At 35.6% G+C, this 23,136-nt stretch overlaps 2 protein-coding genes across 5 annotated transcripts; one reads left to right on the plus strand and one right to left on the minus strand.

The window, feature by feature from the left end:
* The first annotated feature begins 1,669 nt into the window (after positions 1 to 1,669).
* LOC135609857 (ABC transporter D family member 2, chloroplastic-like) lies at positions 1,670 to 16,071 on the plus strand. 2 transcript variants are annotated; one of them, XM_065103591.1, is made up of 10 exons: positions 1,670 to 2,156; positions 5,074 to 5,269; positions 5,403 to 5,470; positions 7,008 to 7,334; positions 7,449 to 7,613; positions 9,241 to 9,469; positions 11,050 to 11,294; positions 11,867 to 12,182; positions 14,985 to 15,256; positions 15,579 to 16,071. In XM_065103591.1, the coding sequence occupies exons 1-10, from the start codon at positions 1,908 to 1,910 to the stop codon at positions 15,762 to 15,764; spliced, it is 2,253 nt and encodes a 750-aa protein (XP_064959663.1). In that variant the 5' UTR covers positions 1,670 to 1,907; the 3' UTR covers positions 15,765 to 16,071. The 2 variants fall into 2 exon arrangements, with proteins under 2 accessions (XP_064959663.1, XP_064959667.1); XM_065103595.1 differs by lacking the exon at positions 1,670 to 2,156 and having other exon boundaries at positions 5,120 to 5,269; positions 5,408 to 5,470.
* Positions 16,072 to 19,067: 2,996 nt separating this feature from the next.
* On the minus strand, positions 19,068 to 20,987 carry LOC103976489 (NAC domain-containing protein 76). 3 transcript variants are annotated; one of them, XM_009391706.3, is made up of 5 exons: positions 20,586 to 20,987; positions 20,333 to 20,506; positions 19,937 to 20,208; positions 19,335 to 19,860; positions 19,068 to 19,228 (listed from the first exon to the last, which is right to left on the minus strand). In XM_009391706.3, exons 1-4 carry the CDS (start codon positions 20,728 to 20,730, stop codon positions 19,366 to 19,368), a joined length of 1,086 nt encoding a protein of 361 aa, XP_009389981.2. In that variant the 5' UTR covers positions 20,731 to 20,987; the 3' UTR covers positions 19,068 to 19,228; positions 19,335 to 19,365. The 3 variants fall into 3 exon arrangements, with proteins under 3 accessions (XP_009389981.2, XP_009389980.2, XP_064966520.1); XM_009391705.3 differs by lacking the exon at positions 19,068 to 19,228 and having other exon boundaries at positions 19,255 to 19,860; XM_065110448.1 differs by lacking the exon at positions 19,068 to 19,228 and having other exon boundaries at positions 19,255 to 19,860; positions 20,333 to 20,502; positions 20,586 to 20,672.
* Positions 20,988 to 23,136: the final 2,149 nt, after the last annotated feature.

A 23,136-nucleotide genomic window follows, 5' to 3' on the forward strand; every position in this document is an offset into this window, starting at 1 on the left:
GCTGCTTAACCTTCAGCTCTGACACCCTCTCATGCCTTGTTGAATCCTTGGCATCACTCCCTTGTGCTGCCAGTGAGATAAAGTTCCTGCACCCCCTAGTTTGTCACATTTAAGCTGCCCCTTGTGGTCTCCAGCAGCCACGGCAGAAGATTACAGAGTCATGGGCAACTGCACGGAGAGATCTGCTCCGAGCCAAGAAGAAGAAGACATGGAGCCAGGAAAGCAAGATGGTGATGGAATTTCTGAAAAGGAAGGCAACTGCAGGGTTAAGATCTTGCTGACAAAGAAGGAGCTGGAATGGCTGGTGCTCCGTTTGAAGGAGAAAGGGGAGCAGAGGCTGGAAGATGTGTTGGAGGAGATGGCCAGAGAGCTGGGGAGAGAGAGAGGTAAAGCTAAAGGGTGGAAGCCTACTCTAGAGAGCATAGTGGAAAGCTCAGAGGTGCAGACACCTTAAGCCACTCAGTCATCAACTGATGTTTTGTGTGTGTGTTTGTGCATGTTATGGTATTTCTCCTGTTAGCCCCCAAATTATGCATATGATTTAGAGATCAAGTACATTACAAGTTCCTCAATGACTCCATGAAACTACTGTGGAGTGCCTGTAAATAATCCTGTCTTCTGTTCCTGCAATCTGAGTGTCGCTGAACTGAGCTTTCTCAAATGTGGAGAGTGATGGTTTTCTCATCATTAAGTACATCTGGAAATCACACTGAAGTTTCTTCGTGTGGGTCTTAAATGCATGATAAAGAAATTATTATCAATATTGTTCTCCATGATCATATGCAACAATGAAGTTGCTCTATATGATCTCAATTCTGCTGTAAGAGAGAGAGAGCAAAGTTCATTTACACCTCCTTTTGTAACCTATGATGTCTTTCTTTGATTTAGTCTTGTAATTAACTATAAAATATATGTTTGATAATAAAATAAAATATATATATATTTTTATTTTTTTTTTAAATACTTAAAACGATCGATAGAGGATTTAAAATTTTATTTTATTGGTTCGATTAATCGTTCCTATCCATTGTGATATCATTGAAGTGACATTCATATGGCATAGAGAAAATGAAACACATCCTCATATGATTCCTTATCAACAACATGTGATTCACATAGAATATCTTCTCCATCATTATATTTTTGATAAAAGTATGTCTTTTTTGATATTTCTAATATATATATATATATATATATATATATATATATGTATATCTGATTGATGAAAATAAATAATATTTGATCATCTGTGTTACCTCAGTCATAAGGTGAATCAGACCACTTATAATAATTTTGAACCAATTCAATTAAAAAAATATATATTACAACCGAAGAATAAAAACCTAAAATATAATTTATAGACTAATTTATTATTCTTTATGATGTTCTAAATATATATTCTTATTCATTCGAGAATAAAGACATGTAAAATATTTGATTACGAGAGTATATAAAATATCTGATTGATTATAGTATTTTGTAAACTGATTCGCATGACGTTGATAAAATCATGTGGTCCGCAAGACCGGACGAGGCGCCACGTGGTGGCAGCGGGTTGGGCGGTCTCGGGACCCTTGTGGCCACCAATAGGTAATGGCCCCCACCAAAAGTTGACAGTGTGGATAGGTTGCGTGCGGCTACCGATGTTCCCAAAACACAACAATTTATTACGCTTCCGTGGTGATCGGAAGCCACGAGACGGCGACGAAAGGGAGGGAAGAAGGGAAAGGGATCGAATCTCCCACCAGCAATAGAGTGAGACAGAGAGAGTGGGGTTTGCTCCGCTAACTGCTGTTCCTGCGACCGCCTCTCTCTCTCTCGCGGTGCTGCAGTTCCAGACGCACTAAGAAATATAGAATAGGAGAGAGAGAGAGAGAGAGAGAGAGAGAGAGAGAGAGAGAGAGAGGATGGCTTTTCCCTCTATGGTATCAGCTCCTGCTTCTGCTGCTCAGCCACTGTTATTGATTCCACTTCCCCCTCAACGGCTCTCCGCCACATGCCCTTCAACCCGCCCCTCTTCTTCTCTTCTTCACCGCACCAAGATCTCCCTGCCGCCGCCGTCGCTGCCTCCTCTGATGCCGCTCCGCTGTCGGAGGGTTGTCAGGTCGTCGGCTGCTGCCGAGAGCTCCGATTCCTCCAATGAAGGCAAAGATAAGGTCGGCTTGTTTGAACTCGTTATTCGCTTTCTTTCTCCTGGAAAAGTTTGACCTTTTCTTTTATTCAAGGTGGAGGAGGAGGAGAGGGGTGGTTGCCTTGTTGTATTGAAGACGTAGCTCAAATCCTTTTTTTTTTTTCCCCCTGGCTGTTTATGAAAATTTTGCCATGTTTATTATGCAGGTTGTTGATGTAATCAAAGTTAACATACTTAGAGATAGGAAACTGGATAGGGTTTTACTGCTAAGAACCAGAGATTCAGTTAATCGGGACCTAAAAGGAACTGCCACTTCATACGAAATAAGAATAAAGAGAATAATTAGCGCTGATTGTAAAAAGGATATTTCATCTAAGGGAAAATCCTTTGTTATCTTAGAACATCCAACAAATGTGAAACCTCGATGATGAAATGAAATTACTGTTTGATTTAGGAAGTGCCCGGAAAAAAAAATAAAGGGTTGCTTAGTGTGCTATAATCATATTGTAGAATTAATATCACACTAAAATTGCTCTTACCCTGTTTACGGCTTTAATTTTGCCTGAGTTGGTCGTCTAATATTTTCATGCCTTGATACGTGTCAACTACACATTTTAGAGATTCACTAAACACAGCAACTTAAACCTTTAATCATGACAAAACATGGACAGTCGATTGCCCTAGTAGGTATGGTAGGATTTCATCTCCTTGTAAAAATATATAAATTATGAACTTCTATAATGACTCACCACATAGAAAATTGCTTGGGAAAGCAGTTGGGCTCATTCGTTAAAATGATGCAAACCTAGAATCTCTATGGTCAAGGTTTAACTAATCAGCCAGCTCAATTTCTATTGAATTAGAAATTATGATATAAGTCTCATTATTGTTTTAAGTGGTAACTTTAAAGGGTTTCTAGAGTTTAGCTGAGTCAAGTTGGTTCATAAAACCCTAATATGGAGTATGGACATAGTTTATGTTAGACTAACTATTTTTCTAGTTAAACATTTATTTGAAGAGTTCTAGAGTAAATACGTACAGAGAATTTCTGGGATGATGGAATGAGCTTTTCTCCATAGTCCACATAAGATTTATAAATATCTGAGCATGCAGATCCTAAAAGCACACAATTGAAATTGATAAATGCTTTCTTTTTTCTCTCAACTATATTTTCTTTCTTTTGTTTTGGTGGTAACTACCTTTTGTCGAATTAAGCCGCCAATGCGCCACTCAATAGAAGGTGGTACATCCAATCCTCTAGTCCATTAAATACACCTAGTTTGCAAAGCATTATTTATAGGCATTATATAAATAATATTTTATCCCTCATAAATTTATGTTTTGTTTGTTGTTAGTTAAGATTTAATGCACATCTAGTTGCTGTGGTCATGGGAAGTTGTCATCTCAAAGTTAGGGCTTGGAAGTTCAAGAGGAAGAGGAAGAAGAAACGGAAGGGGAAGGGGAAAATGAAGATATGGAGGAAGAAGAGTACTAGCAATAGGAGGAAGAAAAAAGCCATGTAGGTCGTCATTACCAAATTAGGGCTTGGAGTGGGCAAGGAACAGAAAAAGAAAGACAAGAAGAAATGCTCTAAGGTCCATCTTTCCCTCTTTAGAGGAGACATTTTAGTTCAAATAAAATAAGTAATAATATAATGAGCAGGAAAATGTTTGTTTGTGCCTATAAGAGGAAAATGCATTAACATTAAGGAACTAACTTGAACAACAATAAAAGGTAGGATCTAAGTTGCCATTTCACGAATAGTTTAGGATAACCACTGATGCCATTAAATCTTCTTTTTTCTCCAATTCCTCTTTTCTACTGTCTTTCCTTATATCAAAGTGATTCTTGTGTTTTTCTGCCATCCCTTGTAGCAAAGTGTTTTGTTCAATCTTTTTTTCTAAAGTGGGATTCTTCTTAGGCCAGTTTTTTCAATCTTCAGGTGACACCTTCATATTGTTCACCATCATTAGATGCAACTGAAATGAGTACATACCAAAAATTGGTTCTTCATTCACCCACAGATGTAAAAACATCCTACATTGCTCTATCATGTGCTATGGAGAGTTAAAATCTTCATCTTCTCTTCCTGAATTCTTTTGATCTCATCATCTTTGTCATATATGAACATACCATATACTGTCGTCGTTGCAAGTTGCAACTGGGTGCTTTGGAGCCTCCAAATCAAATTAACTTCAAATCAGACCATAATATCTCCATTTTTAAAAACCATGATTTTTTCCCTCAATTTGCATTTCAGGCCAGTTGAAATTTTTAGCACGCTGTTATTGTTTTTCTTGCTCTTCTGGCATATTTTTCTCATGAAAATTTACTAAAGCATTACTTGCTTATCTAGATGATTTTATCCTTTGTATCGTTTCCTCTAGCTTTAAGAGATTAATGGCTCCAATTAGGTGGTGTTTCCCATATTTAGAACACTCAATTAAAGAAATATCACCAGATTTTTCTGCTACACGGTTGTCATAATTTCTTCAATTCCTAAAACAGATGTTTAATGAACAATCTTCTTATATAGGCTGAAAAATGGACTAACACCATTGCAAGTTACTATTTCTTGTTGTTATATATATCAACTTAATAAATTCTTTGTACATTTCAAGTTGTTTTTCTTATTGGCAAAATTTGTGAGTCAAAATACAGTACATTGTTTAACTTAAAACTTGAAAGCTGTAATTTTATGATGCCTGTCCTCTTCCAGTTAATCAAGGTGCTGCTCAATCTGCTATGGGAAACCGTCAGGACCTTTGTTTGCATGCATAATCGTCAAAGAGTTGCTTTCGATTTGAAGTCAATATTGATCTTTTGTGAAGCTTCTCATGGCTTTTAGTTGAAACTGCTCATTCATGCTTCTAAAGCTGATTCTTATTTGTATAAGCTTATTAGAATCCTCCAGTTAGTTGATATAGATTATGCTTCTTCAGGATGATCAGAGGGTAGGTTCCGATCTCAAGACACTATTGAAGAGATTCTGGAAGGTTGCTGCCCCATATTGGTCATCTGAGGACAAAGTCCAAGCTAGGCTGAGATTGGCTGCTGTATTTGCACTCACCTTGGGAACAACAGGGATTAGCGTTGGATTTAACTTTCTTGGACGTGACTTTTATAATGCACTTGCTAGTAAGTAAATTTCTTCTGTAATCAGTCTGTTACATATTAATTCTCAGTGTACTATGGCATACATTCGTAAGCAAATGCCAGCATAAAATTCATTTCTAATTTAATTATAGTTTCTTGTCATGTGTTTTGCAAGATAAGGATCAAGAACAATTCACCAAGCAACTTCTCTACTATTTAGGGGGTTTTGCTGGAGGAATTCCGGTGAGCATATTGCTGGCTTTATTTTAGGTATTCCTCTGCAAGACACAAAATATTTTGCAGCATATAATGTGCTCTGCTTCTTAGTCCATATGATCCAGTGAAGATTTGGTGTTTTAGTATAGAGTGCTTGATTCCAATACGGAATAAAGAACATGGTGTAAATGTAATCATGCTTCAGTTATAATTGGAATTATGCATCTCATCTAGAGTAGTATTGGACCTGCATGTTAATTAAACCTACCAAACATATTCGTACATCTATTTTATATAAATAAATCACACATAAAGGCCAATGATGCATATACAGAGAGTACTGGTCAAAATTAATTAAGGAGCTTCTAATAATGCATAATAATCAATGTTGTCAAGCTCACTCTCGTAACTAGAATTGTACGAGGGTTCATAAACTTGGATGATAGGATCATAAGATCCTATAACCGAGTCAAAATTAGTTTTCCCATGATGTATGATTAGACTACATAGTCTATGAGTCACGGCTACTATATTTAACAGAAGCAAACTTATAGAATAGTTTAAGCTACATAGTCATTGTTTTGATGAATAATGAGGCTAGATGTTCAAAAGTTATGGTGTTCTGAGTTAATATGAAAACCAACATATTGTGAAACACTTGATAGTTGACAGGTTGGCTGGACAAGTATCAAAAATTAAGGTCAAACATCTACTTGGGAAAGTGGTAGGGAGCAAGATAATGAGGATGGTGGACAAACGAGGAGGAAGAGGGGGCAGAGATGAGGAGGAGAAATACTGGCTCACAATGGCAGCAAATAGCGGCAGGTGATGGGTGGGTAGGCCTGTGATGTGGGTGGGTGGCAGCATGATTGTTGAAACAGTAAACTGCAAACATTACATTCAAAATATTCAAAGTGATTATTAATCTTGTCAAATTGGGTTAGTCAGTTGGTTTATTTATTAGATAATTGTGATAACCCAACTGGAAGTTGGCAGATATATAAAGAATTTCCAGCCCTATGCTAGTAGACAACTCCCTGATCTCCATACATGTAACTTGAGACAATGCCATCTTGAATAAATTAAATTTTTGTTAGAGGTTAGGCGGTGGCGATCTAAGATGACTCATAAATGCATAATAGAAAAAAATGTCTGCAAACAATAATTACAAATTTGTTAGTTCTCTAACAGTTAACAGAGAAATGATATTGGAATTTAGATGGATTTATATTCACTGTGTTACTAAAAGGTTCTGTCAGTGCAATTTTCTATTGTGAAGGATAATCTCACATAATGAGACTTTAAATATCCAAGAGTTTATCATGCTACTGTCTAATTAAGAGAATCTATGCTATGGATGTTAATATTTCTTCAAGTAAGTGTTTTTGTTGTTGCTTACAGTTCCATTACATATTGCATCAAACGGACTTCACTTTTATTCTTTGTTTGATCCTTTTTTTCATAGAAGTAATTGTAAAATCAGCATCCAATTTGCTTCATTAAGAGGACCTTTGTATTGGTTCCCTGATAAGTCCTTTATGCACTTTATTTTTATGTATTGCAGTTCTTTGTTATAAGAGATTATGCAAGAGAAACTCTTTCCTTGAGATGGAGATCTTGGATGACGAGCTACTACATGAAACGCTATTTTAAGAACCAGACATTCTATAAAATACAGTCTCAATCAATTATTGACAATCCAGACCAACGAATTGTAGATGATCTAAGTTCTTTTACTGGAACAGCACTTTCATTTTCTTTGATTCTCTTCAACGCAGCTGTTGACTTGGTATCTTTCAGCAACATTCTCTTTGGAATCTATCCACCGCTATTTGTTGTACTTCTTGTTTACTCTCTTGGTGGCACAGCTATAAGTGTCTATCTTGGGAAGGTAACTCTGGTTGCCTGCTCCTTTTAACTTCTTATGGTTCTTTCTGCAAGTTGATTTTTTAGCACATTTCCTTTGAAGTTCCAGAACATCTTTGCCACTTTTTTTTTTTTTCAGGGTTTAGTCACTCTGAATTTCATGCAAGAGAAGAAAGAAGCAGATTTCCGTTATGGACTTGTCAGAGTTAGGGAAAATGCTGAATCTATTGCCTTCTATGGTGGTGAGGGGAATGAAATGCAACTTCTGCTGCAGCGATTTAGAAGAGCTTTTGAAAATTTAACTGTAAGTTCCTGTCTGCCTCTTGTATCACATATAGTTTCTTATTATATCTACGGAAATTGGTCAAGTTTTTCAGAAATGCTTCCTATTTCTACATTTTCTAGTACAAATTAGCAAGAGCATTCAAGTGAATAAGCTACATGTATGACAATTAAATGCTTAAATATAGTAACAAAATGCACAACTAGGTGCCTTGTTGCCAGTTACTGGATTGTTTAGATTACTGAAAGACAAACAAAATATAAGTAGATTTTTGAAGTATGAATGGCTTATATATGCTGAGTTAGGGCCTATTTTCCATTATCCATGTTGTATGAATCTTGACCATGAAAACCAGAGGTTGAAGACTGCAAATGGAATATTTTCCTTTCCTTTTTTGTTTATCTGAAAAATGATATAAAATTTGTGCTACAATAGGTTTTTTGCCTTCTGTTTTATATTAAAATCAAAACTTGGAATCTTGGCATTTGAACTTGAGACCCCTCTCGTCTCCATGTAAAAGCTCAACCTTTTGTTTTATACTATTCCTTTCAAGTCATATGTAGTATATGGTCGCTGCCAATAAGCATTTTATGGAACTATGTTCCATCTTTCTTTCACAATTTATCCAGCAATCATTTTGCCTCTAATATTATGATGTTCCTTTCCTATTTATACTAGTCCATACAATAAGCCCTCTTAGATTCTTAATGCAGTTTTGCAGCTGAAGAATATTTGTTCCATGTTACAGAAAACACAGAAAGATGCAGTGTCTTTTTTTCAGAAGCCTGTTTCTAGTTGAACTTTGCCATGCATTGCTGTGCAAGTATAACAGCAAACTCTGATACTCTTAGGGTTTGGCACAGAATTTTTATGTCACTTGACTTTACCTTTCTCTCTAATAGAAGACCAAGATTCTTGAATATTTTTTGTTTATTTGGCTTTCTTAATATATCATCTTAAGTTTAACTTGCAGGCTTTCCACACTTGATCTGTTTCTCATCCATAACTGAAGTAAGATTCCCATTTCTAACGGAACATTTGCACCTTTGGCATGAAGAAAAAAAAAAATCTGAATTAAGGTTTTCTTCCTCACTTGATCTATGTATCGAATGGGTATCATTCATCCAAGGATCAATATAAAAAACACATAATCTTGCCAGGTGGTACTCAGATACTTTTCTTGATCAATATTTGCTTGATGAGAATCCAACATGATCTGACACTTGATGTTTCAGTGGTTAAGAATGGTGAACTGCATATTTTTCTATTTTGGAATTGGTAGTTGCACACATTTCAATAAATCTAGTCCTCGTGTCATTTCCCTGCTACCATAGATAACTGTTTGTTGAAGCATGAGAGTGAGATATTTCAATTTTCAATGCAAAATTTGAGCTTCAAATTTGTAGGTCTTGAGTCATTACTTGAATCATAACATTTGAAAGAATTTTGGTTTTATCATAATTGGTGCCACGCGAATGATGAAATTGAATCTGTACTTAAATGTCATGTCTAGAAAAGTCACTCATTTGTCACGTCTAGAAAAATATCTCAGGCTATACCTTCTCCATTTTAGAAAACACAAATAAAAGGACAGAAAAGATTTATAATTCTCTGGATTTTATAAATTCTTTCTTTTACTCTGTTGCAGGAACTGTTGATTTCATCTCGTAATCTAGAGTTCTTCACCAATGGATACCGTTATTTAATTCAAATTCTTCCCGCTGCTGTTGTTGCTCCTATGTACTTCTCAGGAAAAATCGAGTTTGGAGTAATCAATCAATCTGTTTCTGCTTTCAACCATATTCTTAGTGATTTTTCACTAATTGTGTTTCAATTTCAGTCAATCAGTGCCTTCTCAGCTGTCATAGATCGTTTGGGTAAGTCATTTGCACTTTCTTCTCTCAAGGAATTATTTCCTGTATAGTGCTTTTTGCACTATATAGTGCTTTTCGCACCCTAGTGTGACACATCATGGCACCACAGTATACTGTGCTCATTATTGACATGCCTAGGGTTGTCAGTTGAAATGTAACATAAATAAGTTAGTTACTTGAGCACACACGTGCCATGCCAGCACTGTTAGTACATTCTATAAACTATTATAATACCTGACAAACTGATCATATATTATTGAAAATAAGTATATCAAGATACTTTAAGGTTCAATTTTTGAAATTCAAACCAAGGTTTGAAATATCGTACCGTACCGGCATTTCAACATTCGCTCGGTATGGTACGATACAATATACCGAGCGGTATACCGTTCAGTATATCGCTCGGTATATATATATATATATATATATATATATATACATGGTATGTAATTTCGAATAGTACCGTCCGGTACGGGCAGTACATACCGGTCCGACGGCATACCGGTACACGGACCGTCCGCTACCAGACGGAACGTGCTACAGTGCTACAGTAAGAGAAAGAAATATTTAAAACTACTCGGTACGCCCTGGTGTACCGCTCGGTACGCCCTGGTGTACCGCTCGGTACGCCCTGGTGTACCGCTCGATACGCCCTGGTGTACCGCTCGATACGCCCTGGTGTACCACACGGTATGCCCTGGTGTACCGAGTGGTATACGGTACCGTACCGTACCGAGCCAACCTCGAAACACCAGTATGGTACGGTATTATATACCTTATATATATATATATATATATATATATACACACTATTCAGTAACGGGCGGTCTGTGTACCGATCAGTTGACGGACCGGTACGGGTGGTATTATTCGAAACTGCATACCTTGATTCAAACATTATAATCTGGAGTTGTAGTCAACATGCATCTAAAAAGCAATATACTTAAGTGGGTACTTAATCCAATGTAGTAGGAAGGAAATATGTTTCTGATACCTTAGTGTTGCCTTATTCAATCCATTGGGCGGTATTATTCGAAACTGCATACCTTGGTTCAAACATTATATTCTAGGGTTGTAGTCGACATGCATCTAAAAAGCAATATACTTAAGAGGGTACTTAATCCAATGTAGTAGGAAGGAAATCTGTTTCTGATAACTTAGCGTTGCCTTATTCTATCTCAATGGACATACAGACTGCTTGTTTCTCTGTCCCAGGAGGAAATCCAGAAAATTTTTAATTGGACCATAATGTTGAAGTTCTACCATTATTTTTGCATGTCACCTTAAAGCTTGGAAGAGCTTTTATGTACTGTTGACGTTCTAATGCAAAACACTAACTTTTGCTGAGAGGGCTCCATGATTAATTCTTGATATTAATGCTATATATAACTCGTCTCGTTCATGTATTTCATGTATTTATAGTGAATAATTTTCTAAGAAAAATATTTTTGTTAGTAAAATTATATCAACATGTTTTTAAATTCTAGCTTTGCTAAAAGACATGGAATGAATATTTTTCTAATTTTTCTTAGTCCATTGTTTCATATGTCTCGCATTCTCTAATTTGTTTTTCTCTGTTACAGGGGAATTTGATGATATTTTGGATGACAATGAATCTTACATCACTGAACATGAAAGCAATGATGAGGTTAATATTCTGTTTATTGACAACAAGGATCCATCTTTGTTGGTGTCAAATGGATATGTTCCTCAAGTTGAGCGTCATCAGTTACTAAAGATTCAAAATTTGACATTACAAACACCTCGAAGAAAAAATATACTAATAACTGACCTGTCTCTGGAGATCAATGAAAAGGATCATTTGCTGGTACTCTCTCTCTCTCTCTCTCTCTCTCTCTCTCTCTCACACACACACACACACATGTATGCACGTGTTGTAGTAAAGACACAAATTGGAGTAAAACTTGAATAAAACAGAAGTAGGAAGGCGTTTCCAGGAAACTGTCTTCAAGATAGATAATTTCCCCACTAAGATGCAGATGACATCACAGAAATTCTATCTCCAGGATACAATGCCTATTTCCCAAAATAATCAAGACTGCACTTCTTGATTACTTGAAGAATCAAAACTCAACTGGAAAATAAAGAGAAAGAAAGAATTCAGTACTATGTTTGCACTAAAATTTTCTTATCCTGTACTCTTCGATATAGAGGAGTTTATATAGACATTGAAAGGATGCTAATACACCCTTTTGGTTATCCTGAAGAGTTATGATTTTTTGAACCATTGCAGCACATTAAACTAAAATTTGAAACTGTAAGTAGTTTCCATAACTGTTTCTTTTCATTCCTTTCCTTTTTTTATTTATAGTAAATTCCTTATATATGACAGCATATCTTTGCTGTTGAAGACTTCTTAAACAATTGCTTCATTTATAGGTGATGGGACCTAGTGGAAGTGGTAAGACCTCATTTTTACGAGCTCTTGCTGGTCTATGGAATACTGGTAAAGGAAATGTCATATTCTATGTGGAAGATGCTGGCAAACATGCACGATCTGTTTCAGCAGATACTGATTCATCAAAGTCAGAAGATGTGCTAAAGACGGAGGAAGAGCAGAGGCCCAAAAACAGGAGACCAAGCAGTGTTTTTTTCCTTCCTCAGAAACCATATATGGTTCTGGGAACACTTCGCCAGCAGCTGCTTTATCCAACTTGGAGTGACAAAATACACCCTGATTTAAATAACTCCCCTGGTAGGTTTTCAAATATCTTACCGTATGTTACAACTGGTGTATGTGAATTTGGATAGTGTCTATCATTTCCATTTTAAATGTTGATTACTTTTTTCCGTCAAAACTGGGATTAGACTGCAATTCCATTCTACTTATCTTATGCTATTAAAGGCCATTTTGTGACATTCTAAGATATATTTTCACAACAAGTACTCCAATTTGCAACTGTTCTTCATTGCATTACTTACATCTTACTCTTTGTGCACCTCTTGATATTTCTTCCTCCAATCAATGCTTCTTTCCTAGAAAGATGTCTACAATACAATTTTATTGTTCATAATCCATAACTTGCATGAAAAATGAGATTTGGTCACAGATTGCACATGGGGATCTGCTAATGTGTGTTTAGGTACAGATATGCTATTATATGTGACACGAGAAATAGTTATGTTATTTCTGTAAAATGCAAATCTGAAGCAAGTCACTGGACAGCCTTCTCTAATTTATTCAAGATAATGATCTTCATTTTTAGTATCTAGAAGTATACTTATTAATTTCTATTGTACATATGTTCTAATATTTTATTATTAAAAAATTATTTTTTTAAACGGTAGGCAATCCTCCGAACATTAGAAGAGTCACAAAAAGGTCTTGATGATGTATTTTTGAAATTGAGAAGCTAGTTTCACAAGAAAAATGCTCTAACCTTATATAAATTATAAGATGAGCTTAACTATGATGAAATAATATTACGAATATGTTCTGCATAGTATAATACTATAATGTATACAATGACATGACATCCCAAGTTCTAAGATCATTGATTCATTTTATCCACATTAATGAGCATTTGCCATACTTCTACAAAATGTATCTAAGAAAATACTACGTGAGAATCTTAAAATTATCCAACTTTTTCTTTAATGAGTAAAGAGATGTGACATAAATGAGGTATCCAGTACTCTATGTACACTCTACAGATTAGACAGTTTGCTTTAAATCATCTGTATCTCTAGAGTTAAGGTAACACTGGTAGTTGTGGTTAATTCATCCTTGTTAAATGCAACACAAGGAACTACTTGGTACTACTTTTCTAGCATAATTAATTATTATGTGAAGAAAGACTTCCTTGTGCTTATGTCTTAAATTTCATGGTTGATTCTTGTCACATGGTTGCAAGATTTGAACTTAACAGATTGGGTAGCTTGTCAGCATTTTGCAATGAGAAACTTCTGAGTGTGCCATGCTTGACATGTTTAACTCTCTCCAATATTCATCTTGTGTGCTTAGTTCTGAAGTATCTGATATGCAGACCTGAATTACTAGCCTTTCATATGCTGATATGATGGATTGATATCACTCATTAGCTTAGCTATGAAAATCCTAGACAGACCCATAGTTTCTAGAAAACATAGTTAATTTTCAAAAATTTAATCTAATTTCAAAATTATTTTATAATGAACTTGAGCCTACTTTCTGTATAAATTTTGTCCTATTATGTTTTCTGTTTAATTAAGTTAGCCTCAGAAAAAAGTTGTCTAGTATTCTTTTTTTCATGTGCTTGAATGTATCTATATTCAAGTTAGGGTGATCTTGGTTCAGATTTATGTGTCGTTCAAGGTGTACTTCCAAGTCAAGTTATTATTGATTAGCCTTTTCTTCTATTCCTTCTTAATGTCATCATTATTGCATTTTCAGAATTGTACCTTTTGTTGTGTGCATTTTCCAGACTTTTGGCAGTTACTAATGCACGAATAGTATTTGGTAGCTCCTATATTTCTGGTCTAAAATGACTGAAAATTATAAAGAGGGCTGGCTTAGAGTTTTGTATAAGACATCTACTCAAATGCTACTTTCTATTTTATTCATTAATGAATCCTGTCTCAATTAGGACAAGGATCAGACTGAATGTTAGATTTGAGCCCAATTATGTGTACCTCTGGAAGCCAGTTGCATCTCGAAAATTGCATTATAATCAGAACCTTTTTTGATGTTTCAATTGAAATCTTTGAAAACTTCGAAGATTGGAGAGAATTTGAAATTTTAGCGTATCAACAACAGATGATTTTGTGGAAGCAATGATGAAAACAATAGAATTTTGATAACTTGAAGAATGATGTATGTGTTCGTCTGATGACTCGGGCAAACTAAAAGGAGAGTCATGAACCAAAACTAAATGTCCAAAATCTGAAGATCTGGAAGGCACTTTGCCCATTTCATGGTAACTAAAAATTGCTGTGGCCCTTATTTGGAACTATTTCCAACTAGTGGCCATTCACTGCTCTTCTAAATCCCCATGAAATATCCCCAAGTTCATCCGTTAAAGTGATCTCGAGTATTATCCATTCACATCCATTATTGTTCTGTACAAATAAATCATGAATGTCTGACAACTCATGCCTTGTATGAAAGATTAGGTGTCTGTTATCATTGGTCCAATGTTGTCTCTTTATTTGACATAAGAAAAGAATACCTTGAAAGAGTATGATTAAAAGTAGCATTTTCAAGCTCTTTTTTTAAAAATATTTTTCACAAATAGCAAATTTCAGTGTTATTTCTGTTGACTATGAGATAAGAAACGAGTATGATAGATATCTTTCTGATATTAGATTTTGTGAATATATTAAATGACACTTTCAGTGATTTATTTGTGACATTTACATTCGGAAACTGTCAAAGACAATAACTCTTACATGGTGTTGCAGGTTATATCTTTTCCGAGAACAAAATTCGTAATTATAAATTTGCTATAATCATATTTGTCAAAGTAATCTCAGATGATCTACATGGTCTTTAATTATTGTTGTTCTTAATTGCTTTTAGGTTCTCTGCCCTTCTTGTCTCAAGCACCAAGCTTAGCGGATGAATTTGACAAGCCTGAGAAGCCAACTATTGATGATATGATTCAGGTGCTTGAAAGAGTTCGGCTTGGGGATATCTTGTCTCGTTTCAATGGCTTGGATTCAATCTATGAATGGTCTAGTGTTCTTTCTCTTGGTGAACAACAGCGCCTTGCATTTGCTCGCCTGTTGCTTTCGAAGCCCAAATTGATTTTGTTGGATGAGTCGACAAGTGCATTAGATGGTGCCAATGAGGTATGAAAATTTTATTCTTTTTCTTCAAATATTGGATGCAGATGTTACTTTTTGCATAAATATAACCAGGGAACCAGTTTTTTATTCTGAGGAATGGATAAATATGCTTTTTGAAAGAAAAGTCGTGGAGAAGCCTTTCCTTATGAATTTTGTTCTAATTAATAAGCATTTGAATGCTGGTTATCTTTCTCGATTTGGAGAAACCTGTTAGTAACATTGTCATGTTATCTAATGTCTCATCCTACATTAAATGCAGAATCTGGATTTTTTTAAACTCTTTTAGTTTCATGCCTAATTAAAGATAGCTGCAACTTATGTGCAGGCTCATTTGTACAGACAGATTGAAGCTGCAGGGATAACATACATCAGCGTTGGACATCGGACGACACTTCGAAACTACCATAAAAACATCTTATACATATCCAAGTATGATGCAAGAGGCAGTGAGCGGAATTGGCACTTTGAGCCCATCAGCCAGACAGCTACAGAGGCAAACTCAACATGTTAACGGTGAAGCAGTATTACACTTGAAAAGCGACAAAACCATTGGGCAGACTTTGTGGCTCGGTATCAATTGGTTAATATAACAAAAGAAAAAGAAAAAAAGGTTCTTAGTGAAGATACATGATTGGATTTGGCTTTTTTTCATCATCATTTGCTGGTGGATATGGAGTCACAGTTTTCTTGTATAGAAGAAATATCGAGTTCAAGAATTATCTAAATCTTCTCTTTTTTATTTTTGGATCATGATATATTGTTGTATAAGAAGTTATTTGATCCACATTTTTGGACTATTATCATACTCATTCTTAATACTTTTAGTTTGCTATATCTTGCTGCATTACTGATTACCCTGCTGTCTTATTTCCTCCACAAGCCTGTTGATGAATGCAGAGGGGGAAGAACCATTACTATCACAATGGCTTCGTTTTCGCCCAGTGGTGAGGTAAAAGATGAGTCAGAAAGAAAGTAGTTCTTCTGTAAATATAAATATCATCATTATTATGTAAAAAAATTTAATACCAAAATCTAATAATATATCAAATTTATGATATATATCTTTTAATGTTATTCATCAAGTTTGTATTTGTTCCGTAGGTATATCATCATTGGATCCAAAAGCTATAGTAATATCGATTTACAAAGAGAATAAGATTTGTATTATTTTATTTTTCTATCACTCACGTGATTGAAGAGATAATAGAAGATTTTTAATTTTTCAATAATGTCATCTCATAATAATGTCACATATCCATCTATTGTGTTTTTAATTCTTATGAATTTTTATCTATTTATATGTGAGAGAAAATGATCTAGAATAAGTAAATAAAATATTTTCGAATATACTCTCCTAAGAAATTATATTATAATTAATTTTTTTATTATTAATTGATAATTATAATCAGAATTTAATCTATATTATCTAATTAAATAGAAATATATAATCTAACACCTTCCGAATAGAATGCAAAGTAAAGTTGGAAAGATGTTTTCTTCTTTATATGAATATAGAATGTTTCATAACTAATATTTAAACTAGAAAGATGAATAAGACCTAAGAAAAACTCGATTTGAAAGATTATTATTATACTATTTCAACCAGCAAATTATGTGATAAGATGTTGGACGACGAGGTAAGTGAATATCTATGATTGAGAGATGATGAAGGATTAAATAGCGTAATGTTATAAGTGTTAAAAGGGTTCGATGACATATATTGGGTTTGACATGTAAATTATAAAGTTCAAACTTTTGACTTGAATTATTGTTTAATCTCATAGACGTTATTGTTGACCGGTTTGCTTCGTACTCATCCACTTGTTTATAAAATTTAAAGTTCTTTTAGAGAAAAAAAAAAATCAAAGTAGGTTTTTAACTTAAAAAAAATTAAAATTTAAGATAAAAGAAATCACAAGTGGGTTTATGCTAAGCTCGAGTTGTTTGTAAGTTTCTATTTAAGAAAAAAATTCTATAGTTTTATAATTGAGCTTAGTTGAGATGGTACATGTCAAGTGTCGATATAACGGGACATGTTGTTGACACTAAAAAATTATCAAAAATTCCTCCAAAAATATCTATATATAAAAAAAACTTAGATTAAAATTTTTAAGTTAAAAATAATTATAAAATTAGTATAATTTAAGTATTAATGATATTGAATTGACCTAATTAGTCCTCTTTCACTACATAAACATATCAAATACCTTAATAGGCATTAAAGACATTGAATTGATTCAATATAAGTCAAATTTTGATTAACTCATCATTAAAATTACTAATCATAGTATTAATAAATTTAATTAAAATATAATTAAATCTATTATACCATCAAAATATGTAAATCACTCTAATATGCATGACATATAAAGATTTCACATTATATATATATATATATATATATATATATATATATATATATATAAATATAATTTTGATTAAATTAATATTAAATAAATTAATCATAACATTAAATACTTTAATTAAATCCTAATTATCCCTATAATAACAATCATAAAGGTCTCAAACAACATATTAGACATTGAAAATATATAATATGCTTAATCATTTCATAAATCAGTAAAAATCTAAAAAAATAATATATACATTTGCTTTAAAAAAATTTCTCTAACTTAAGTGTTAATCCTCTTAAATTAACCACTCAAACTTGATTCAATCCATAAATAATAACTTTGTATAGTTAAATAAGTGAAAAATAAGAGAATAAAAAAAAAAAGAGTGAGAAAGAGATTAAAAGGGTAGAAGAGTTTATGAAAGAAGAATAAACGAGGGGATAAAAAGGATTTAAAAATCCTTTGATTTGGTTTAAATGTCCAAATGGACCATTTGAATTTAACAAATCTCATCCACTAGTATAAGTCAAAAACTAAATGTTACTAATCATTATAGGTCGGTATCGATCGGATATCGATCGGATTTTGATTGATCTGCTTAATATAAATTTCATATAAAATGATACCGGGTCATATGTCACAGACTATCGGTACAAGATAATCTATATATCGATCTCGTGTCGGATCGATACATACCGCTTAATATACCACGACATGACGGACGTCGATAGGAATGCTTCACCAACCCATCAATTGATCAAATGACAGACATCATATCCAAATGATCAATCCAATATTCATAATGGAAGTAATGCTCAATATAAAAGAAAAAACTTTAATCAATGTATGGCCACTAGAGTAAATGTTTGGTTGATAAAAGACAGAAGTGAGAAAAAATTTCTCATATATCTCTCTTGAAAAATGAGTTCTTTCAGATTTCTTCCTGTTTGAAAATGAAGTACATATATAGATGTTTGAAACTAGGAAAAGCTCTCATAAATATTCTTTTTCAAGAGTATACAAGAAGATATTTGGACTTATGGGCATTCATATACAACCAGCCCTAGAATATGGCATTTATGATAAGTTACAGTCATAGAGTGATGAACAATGCATCAATTTCCTCATCTGAAATAATTGATCAATGTGATACTTGCAACACTTGTAAGGACAAAAATAATATCTCCACCACCCAACAGAAAGAACAATGTTACGTGAGTAATGGGAGCTCGCTTACTAAAGCTTGATTCAACCCCTCTTCCACATGATCTCAAAAATATCTTATTTTTACATCCAAATTCTTGATTCATTTAATATGGTATGATATAATTTTGTTTTAAGTAATGCATAAACAAGTTTAGTCTTATTATGTATATATATCGAGGCCTTCGTTTTCCTCTAAAAAAGAAGAGCATTGTTATTATCATCATAAAAGCATTCAACTTTTGGACAAAGAGAAGAGAAAGTCCTAACTCGGCACTTTAAATGGTATCATGTGCAGGACGGCAATCTATTTGAGCCACAATGATCTAATTGATTTCAGCATGCTCTCAGGGAGCAAAAGCATTTCCAAGAGAAACTAGGGTTTGCCATTTCTCTGGAACAAACACTGGATATGCATCTGCATGAAGTAGACAATTGCACCACTTAGGGCAAAGGCAAACATGAAATTATCATCGTCCAAAGTCCAAACACTGCTAAATCTATATACATCTGAAACCACAAACCTCCAAACATTTGCAGAAATCCATCGCAATCTTAGTTAGAGAACTTCAGTAGATCAGCCTCACAGCCAAGATACTGGAAAGGATTCCTATGGACCGATGTCGCGATGTCCAGGAGTTGAGAAGGTGGATTGCACTTGCTCTGAAACAGCTGGTCTAGGTCTTGATGAGAAGCCAGAAGCTTGTCCAAGATTGACCAGTCCCCAGGAAACCTATCCTGTGGAAGAAGAGCTCCTCCTCCTGTTGTCAGTTTCATGAGGTTCTGAGAGCACTCGAGGTCCAGAGAGTTGATGGAGAGTGGTGGCACAAAGGGTGAGATTGTGGCCTCAGAGCTCAAAAGCTGAGGGAGATGCATGGAGGAATTGAATGAGAGGTCGTATGGGGTTTGGATGCTTTGCTTCTGATCTGCTGGAACAGATCCACTTGCCTTCCAAGGACTGAACTGGTCTTCTTCCATGACTGCTTCTGGAGGAATGCCCCTTTGGTAGTTCTTCTTCTTGAAGACTCTGCACACAACCCATCCATCTTCCTACATCGACAGAAAACATCTCTCTTGGTTAGATTCAGAGATTGGAACTTGTCAGGCTTGATCGGTCACATGGTACCTGGACGTCTGGGTTTTTGTCTTCCAGGCGATACTCATGCATGATCCAATCGGTCTTCTGCCCATGGGGGGCTCTCCCGGTGTAGAACACTAGGGTTTTCCTCATGCCAATCCTCTTGGAGCTGCTAAGGTGGATAGCTTTGTCTCTCCCGGTGGCCTTCCAGAATCCTGCGGTTGTTGCTCGGTTGGTTCGAGTCCCGGTCGGGTACTTCTTGTCTTTGTGGCTGAAGAAGTACCACTCATTTTGAGGTCCAGACCCAATTCTGCACTTCTCTGCAATGAATCAAAGGAAATCTATGACGACTATGATGAGGCATCTCTTTTAATACCGTTTCAAGAAGCTCATGGATCACATCACAGAGAGAAGCAAAGGGAGATGAAGCTCATGCGACTAAACCTTTGAGGTCCCATGGCTCGAGCTTGTTGATGTCGACATCTCTTATCACATCAAGATCAATAACTTCATATGCCACCTTCTTCCTCAAGTAATAATACAGCAGCTCCTCATCTGTAGGGTGAAACCGGAAGCCCGGAGGGATCGATAGCTGCCCGTTGCTCGGCATCATACTTGCTAAAGCAAAGCAGACATCTCTCATGGTTCATATCTTAGCATGGACTGTACACAGAAGAACACAGAAAAAGAGACACACCTTGAGAGAACCGGGCTTCTTGATCTGCTCCGAACACCAGCAGCAAGGGACAGTAAGGTAAGCCAAGAGGCAACTTGTTCTTCCAGGAGATGGGCTTTAAGGGAGAGGGTGGTAAGCGTAGGACACACTCACAGCAAGCAACCATAGCAAATATAATATGATGCAGGTTGCGGTAAATAATATACTGGTCGAGCTAGGGTTAGGGTGACAGTGAGAGTGCATGGGTTTTGGATCATATGGAGAGTCCTACGTGAAGAAGGGGAGTTGTCTTTTGAAGAGGAGACCTGCTTGGGAAGAGTCTCACAGTGAATGAGGAAACATGCATGCAGACCGCCAATAACCAGTAGAGATAGATATCAAAGAGATGAGGTCTCTCTCTCATTCCATATTCCTCTTCTATTCTTCATTCACCTTCTGTTCCCCCAACCCCACCCCATATGAGGCCTATTTTATGCACCATAGCCTTTTCCCTCATGCAGATCTGACATTTCCACCTTATTTTAGTTCTCCCCTCCCAAGAAATGGATTCATGGAGACCTCAGATACCATTCAATAACATATATCATTCTCATAATTCTTGATTTGTGAGTTCTCATACACATTTTACAGTAACATGATTTCCAGGACCTACTTGTCCTGTTACTTTCTGTCTCAAGTTATGGAGTTATTGGTGAGACGATGAGTGGGCGTTCGGAAACCCTAAAGCACAGTCAAGAAGAAGAATTGTGGCGGCACGTGCTGCAGCGTGGCCAACAGAACAGAGGCGGATTGATCCTCGAAGTCTGTGTGGGTTTGCACGTGCAAGGATCCCGTAGCAGCACTCCACCGCGCCCCTCACTTCGAGGCCGCCTCAAATCCAACCACACCCGAGAAGAAGAAGAAGAAAAAGCTCTTACGTTATTTGCAGTAATAAACAAAGCACATCATTGTCTCGTCGAAGGGATTCTTACGCTATCTCTCCCTCACCATCTCCCGGTCAAACACGGAGGCGTTCAAAGAATTCTTGTGATGTCGAGAGAGAGAGAGAGAGAGAGAGAGATGAGATAACTTGATGTGGCTCCTACTTCCATGTGTAATCACTGGTCCCTTTCTTGCTCAAGAGAATGAATACATGCCATCAGCTGGTAGTGACAGCATTTCTAGCAGTAAAATTATCAGTGGCTCAACATTTACGAGGGCCTGCATGCCAGTGGCAAAGACATGCATGGGAGCATGTAAAATGGAGGAGGCTTTCAACTCCTCAGCCTCGAAGGAAGAGAGAGAGCGAGAGACAGAAAGAGGGGGGAAATAAGAGAAGGGTGAGGTTACACAAGCTACTAGTCTGTGACTTCCCTTCTTCTTCGCCTACATTTCTGTGCTCTGTCCCTTCTCCCTTCCCCTTCATTTCCTACTGTGTCTTGTCTCATGTAGACTCACCTTCAGTGGAACACTTTGATACGTAGACAGCATAGTCTAAAAGGAAGAGACGAACGAACGAACGAAAGCTTTTACAGCTTGCACGACATCATCGCCACATTATTCCTTGCCCTAACCACAGCTTTTACTCAAATCATTATCGCATCTTTTGGCCAACGTACACGGTTCAGAGCTGATAATGTACATATCTTGATCATCCATCATTTGGTGTGAGGATGAAGCTAAGATCATCAAGTATGTGATGTTCCTTAGCTGTTGATTCTCTTTGCTAATGGCATCACATGGAAGTCTGTGCTCCTTTCTTTAGGAATCCTTTCCTAGAAGATGTTGGAGTGATTGAAGTGTATGATTGTGAATTTAAAGTGCATTGCGTCGAATAATTTTATTGTGTTTATAATTACAAGCCTAAGTTTACGTAAGGATGACAATCTTATAAATGACTGCCATCATACATATAGTCTTCATTAGAATTAGCTTGCAAAACAGCTGTGTCATTGTTGTCACCATATATTAGCATCATTAATGTGTACAAAATGTCTTGTTGATGAAGGATCATCTGGTGCTACTTGTAGAAAACAACTTTGACAACATACTTTAAGGGACATTTAAATCTAGATACTACTAGCATGTAGCATGTTGTGATTCTAAAATTAGGTTGGATTTGTTTTTGAGCTCCCACATGCTAGAAACATTGCTTAACATGATTGCGATTTCGACCGATACAATTCTACGATACCGAATTTTTTGACAATCGAGCCGCTTCACAAAAATAATCAATCTAGAACATATGCATATGCAATTGCTTCGCATGCAAGAATCGCATTGCTAGTCGTTCTAAATTTGAGATATTTCCGTAATTGACAAGCAAGGTATCTCAATAAAAAAAAAATGTCCTTAATTAACTAATGCATAAAACCAATGAGAATGTTTCATCGGTTTTTAGATAGATCATTGATCTTGAGATGATTATTGGCTAAAAGTAAGGTAATTTGTTCATGGAGATCCACTAATGAAGGAGATGATATTAAGCTACAAGTATGAAGGAACCAAGCAAATTAACATTACTTTTCTATTTTTCATGCTCTCACAAAAGTTTGAAGAACAATGGAAGCTTGTGAAAAAATTATCAAGATTA

This window comes from Musa acuminata, chromosome BXJ1-2, assembly GCF_036884655.1.
Source record: "Musa acuminata AAA Group cultivar baxijiao chromosome BXJ1-2, Cavendish_Baxijiao_AAA, whole genome shotgun sequence".
Lineage (NCBI taxonomy): Eukaryota > Viridiplantae > Streptophyta > Magnoliopsida > Zingiberales > Musaceae > Musa > Musa acuminata.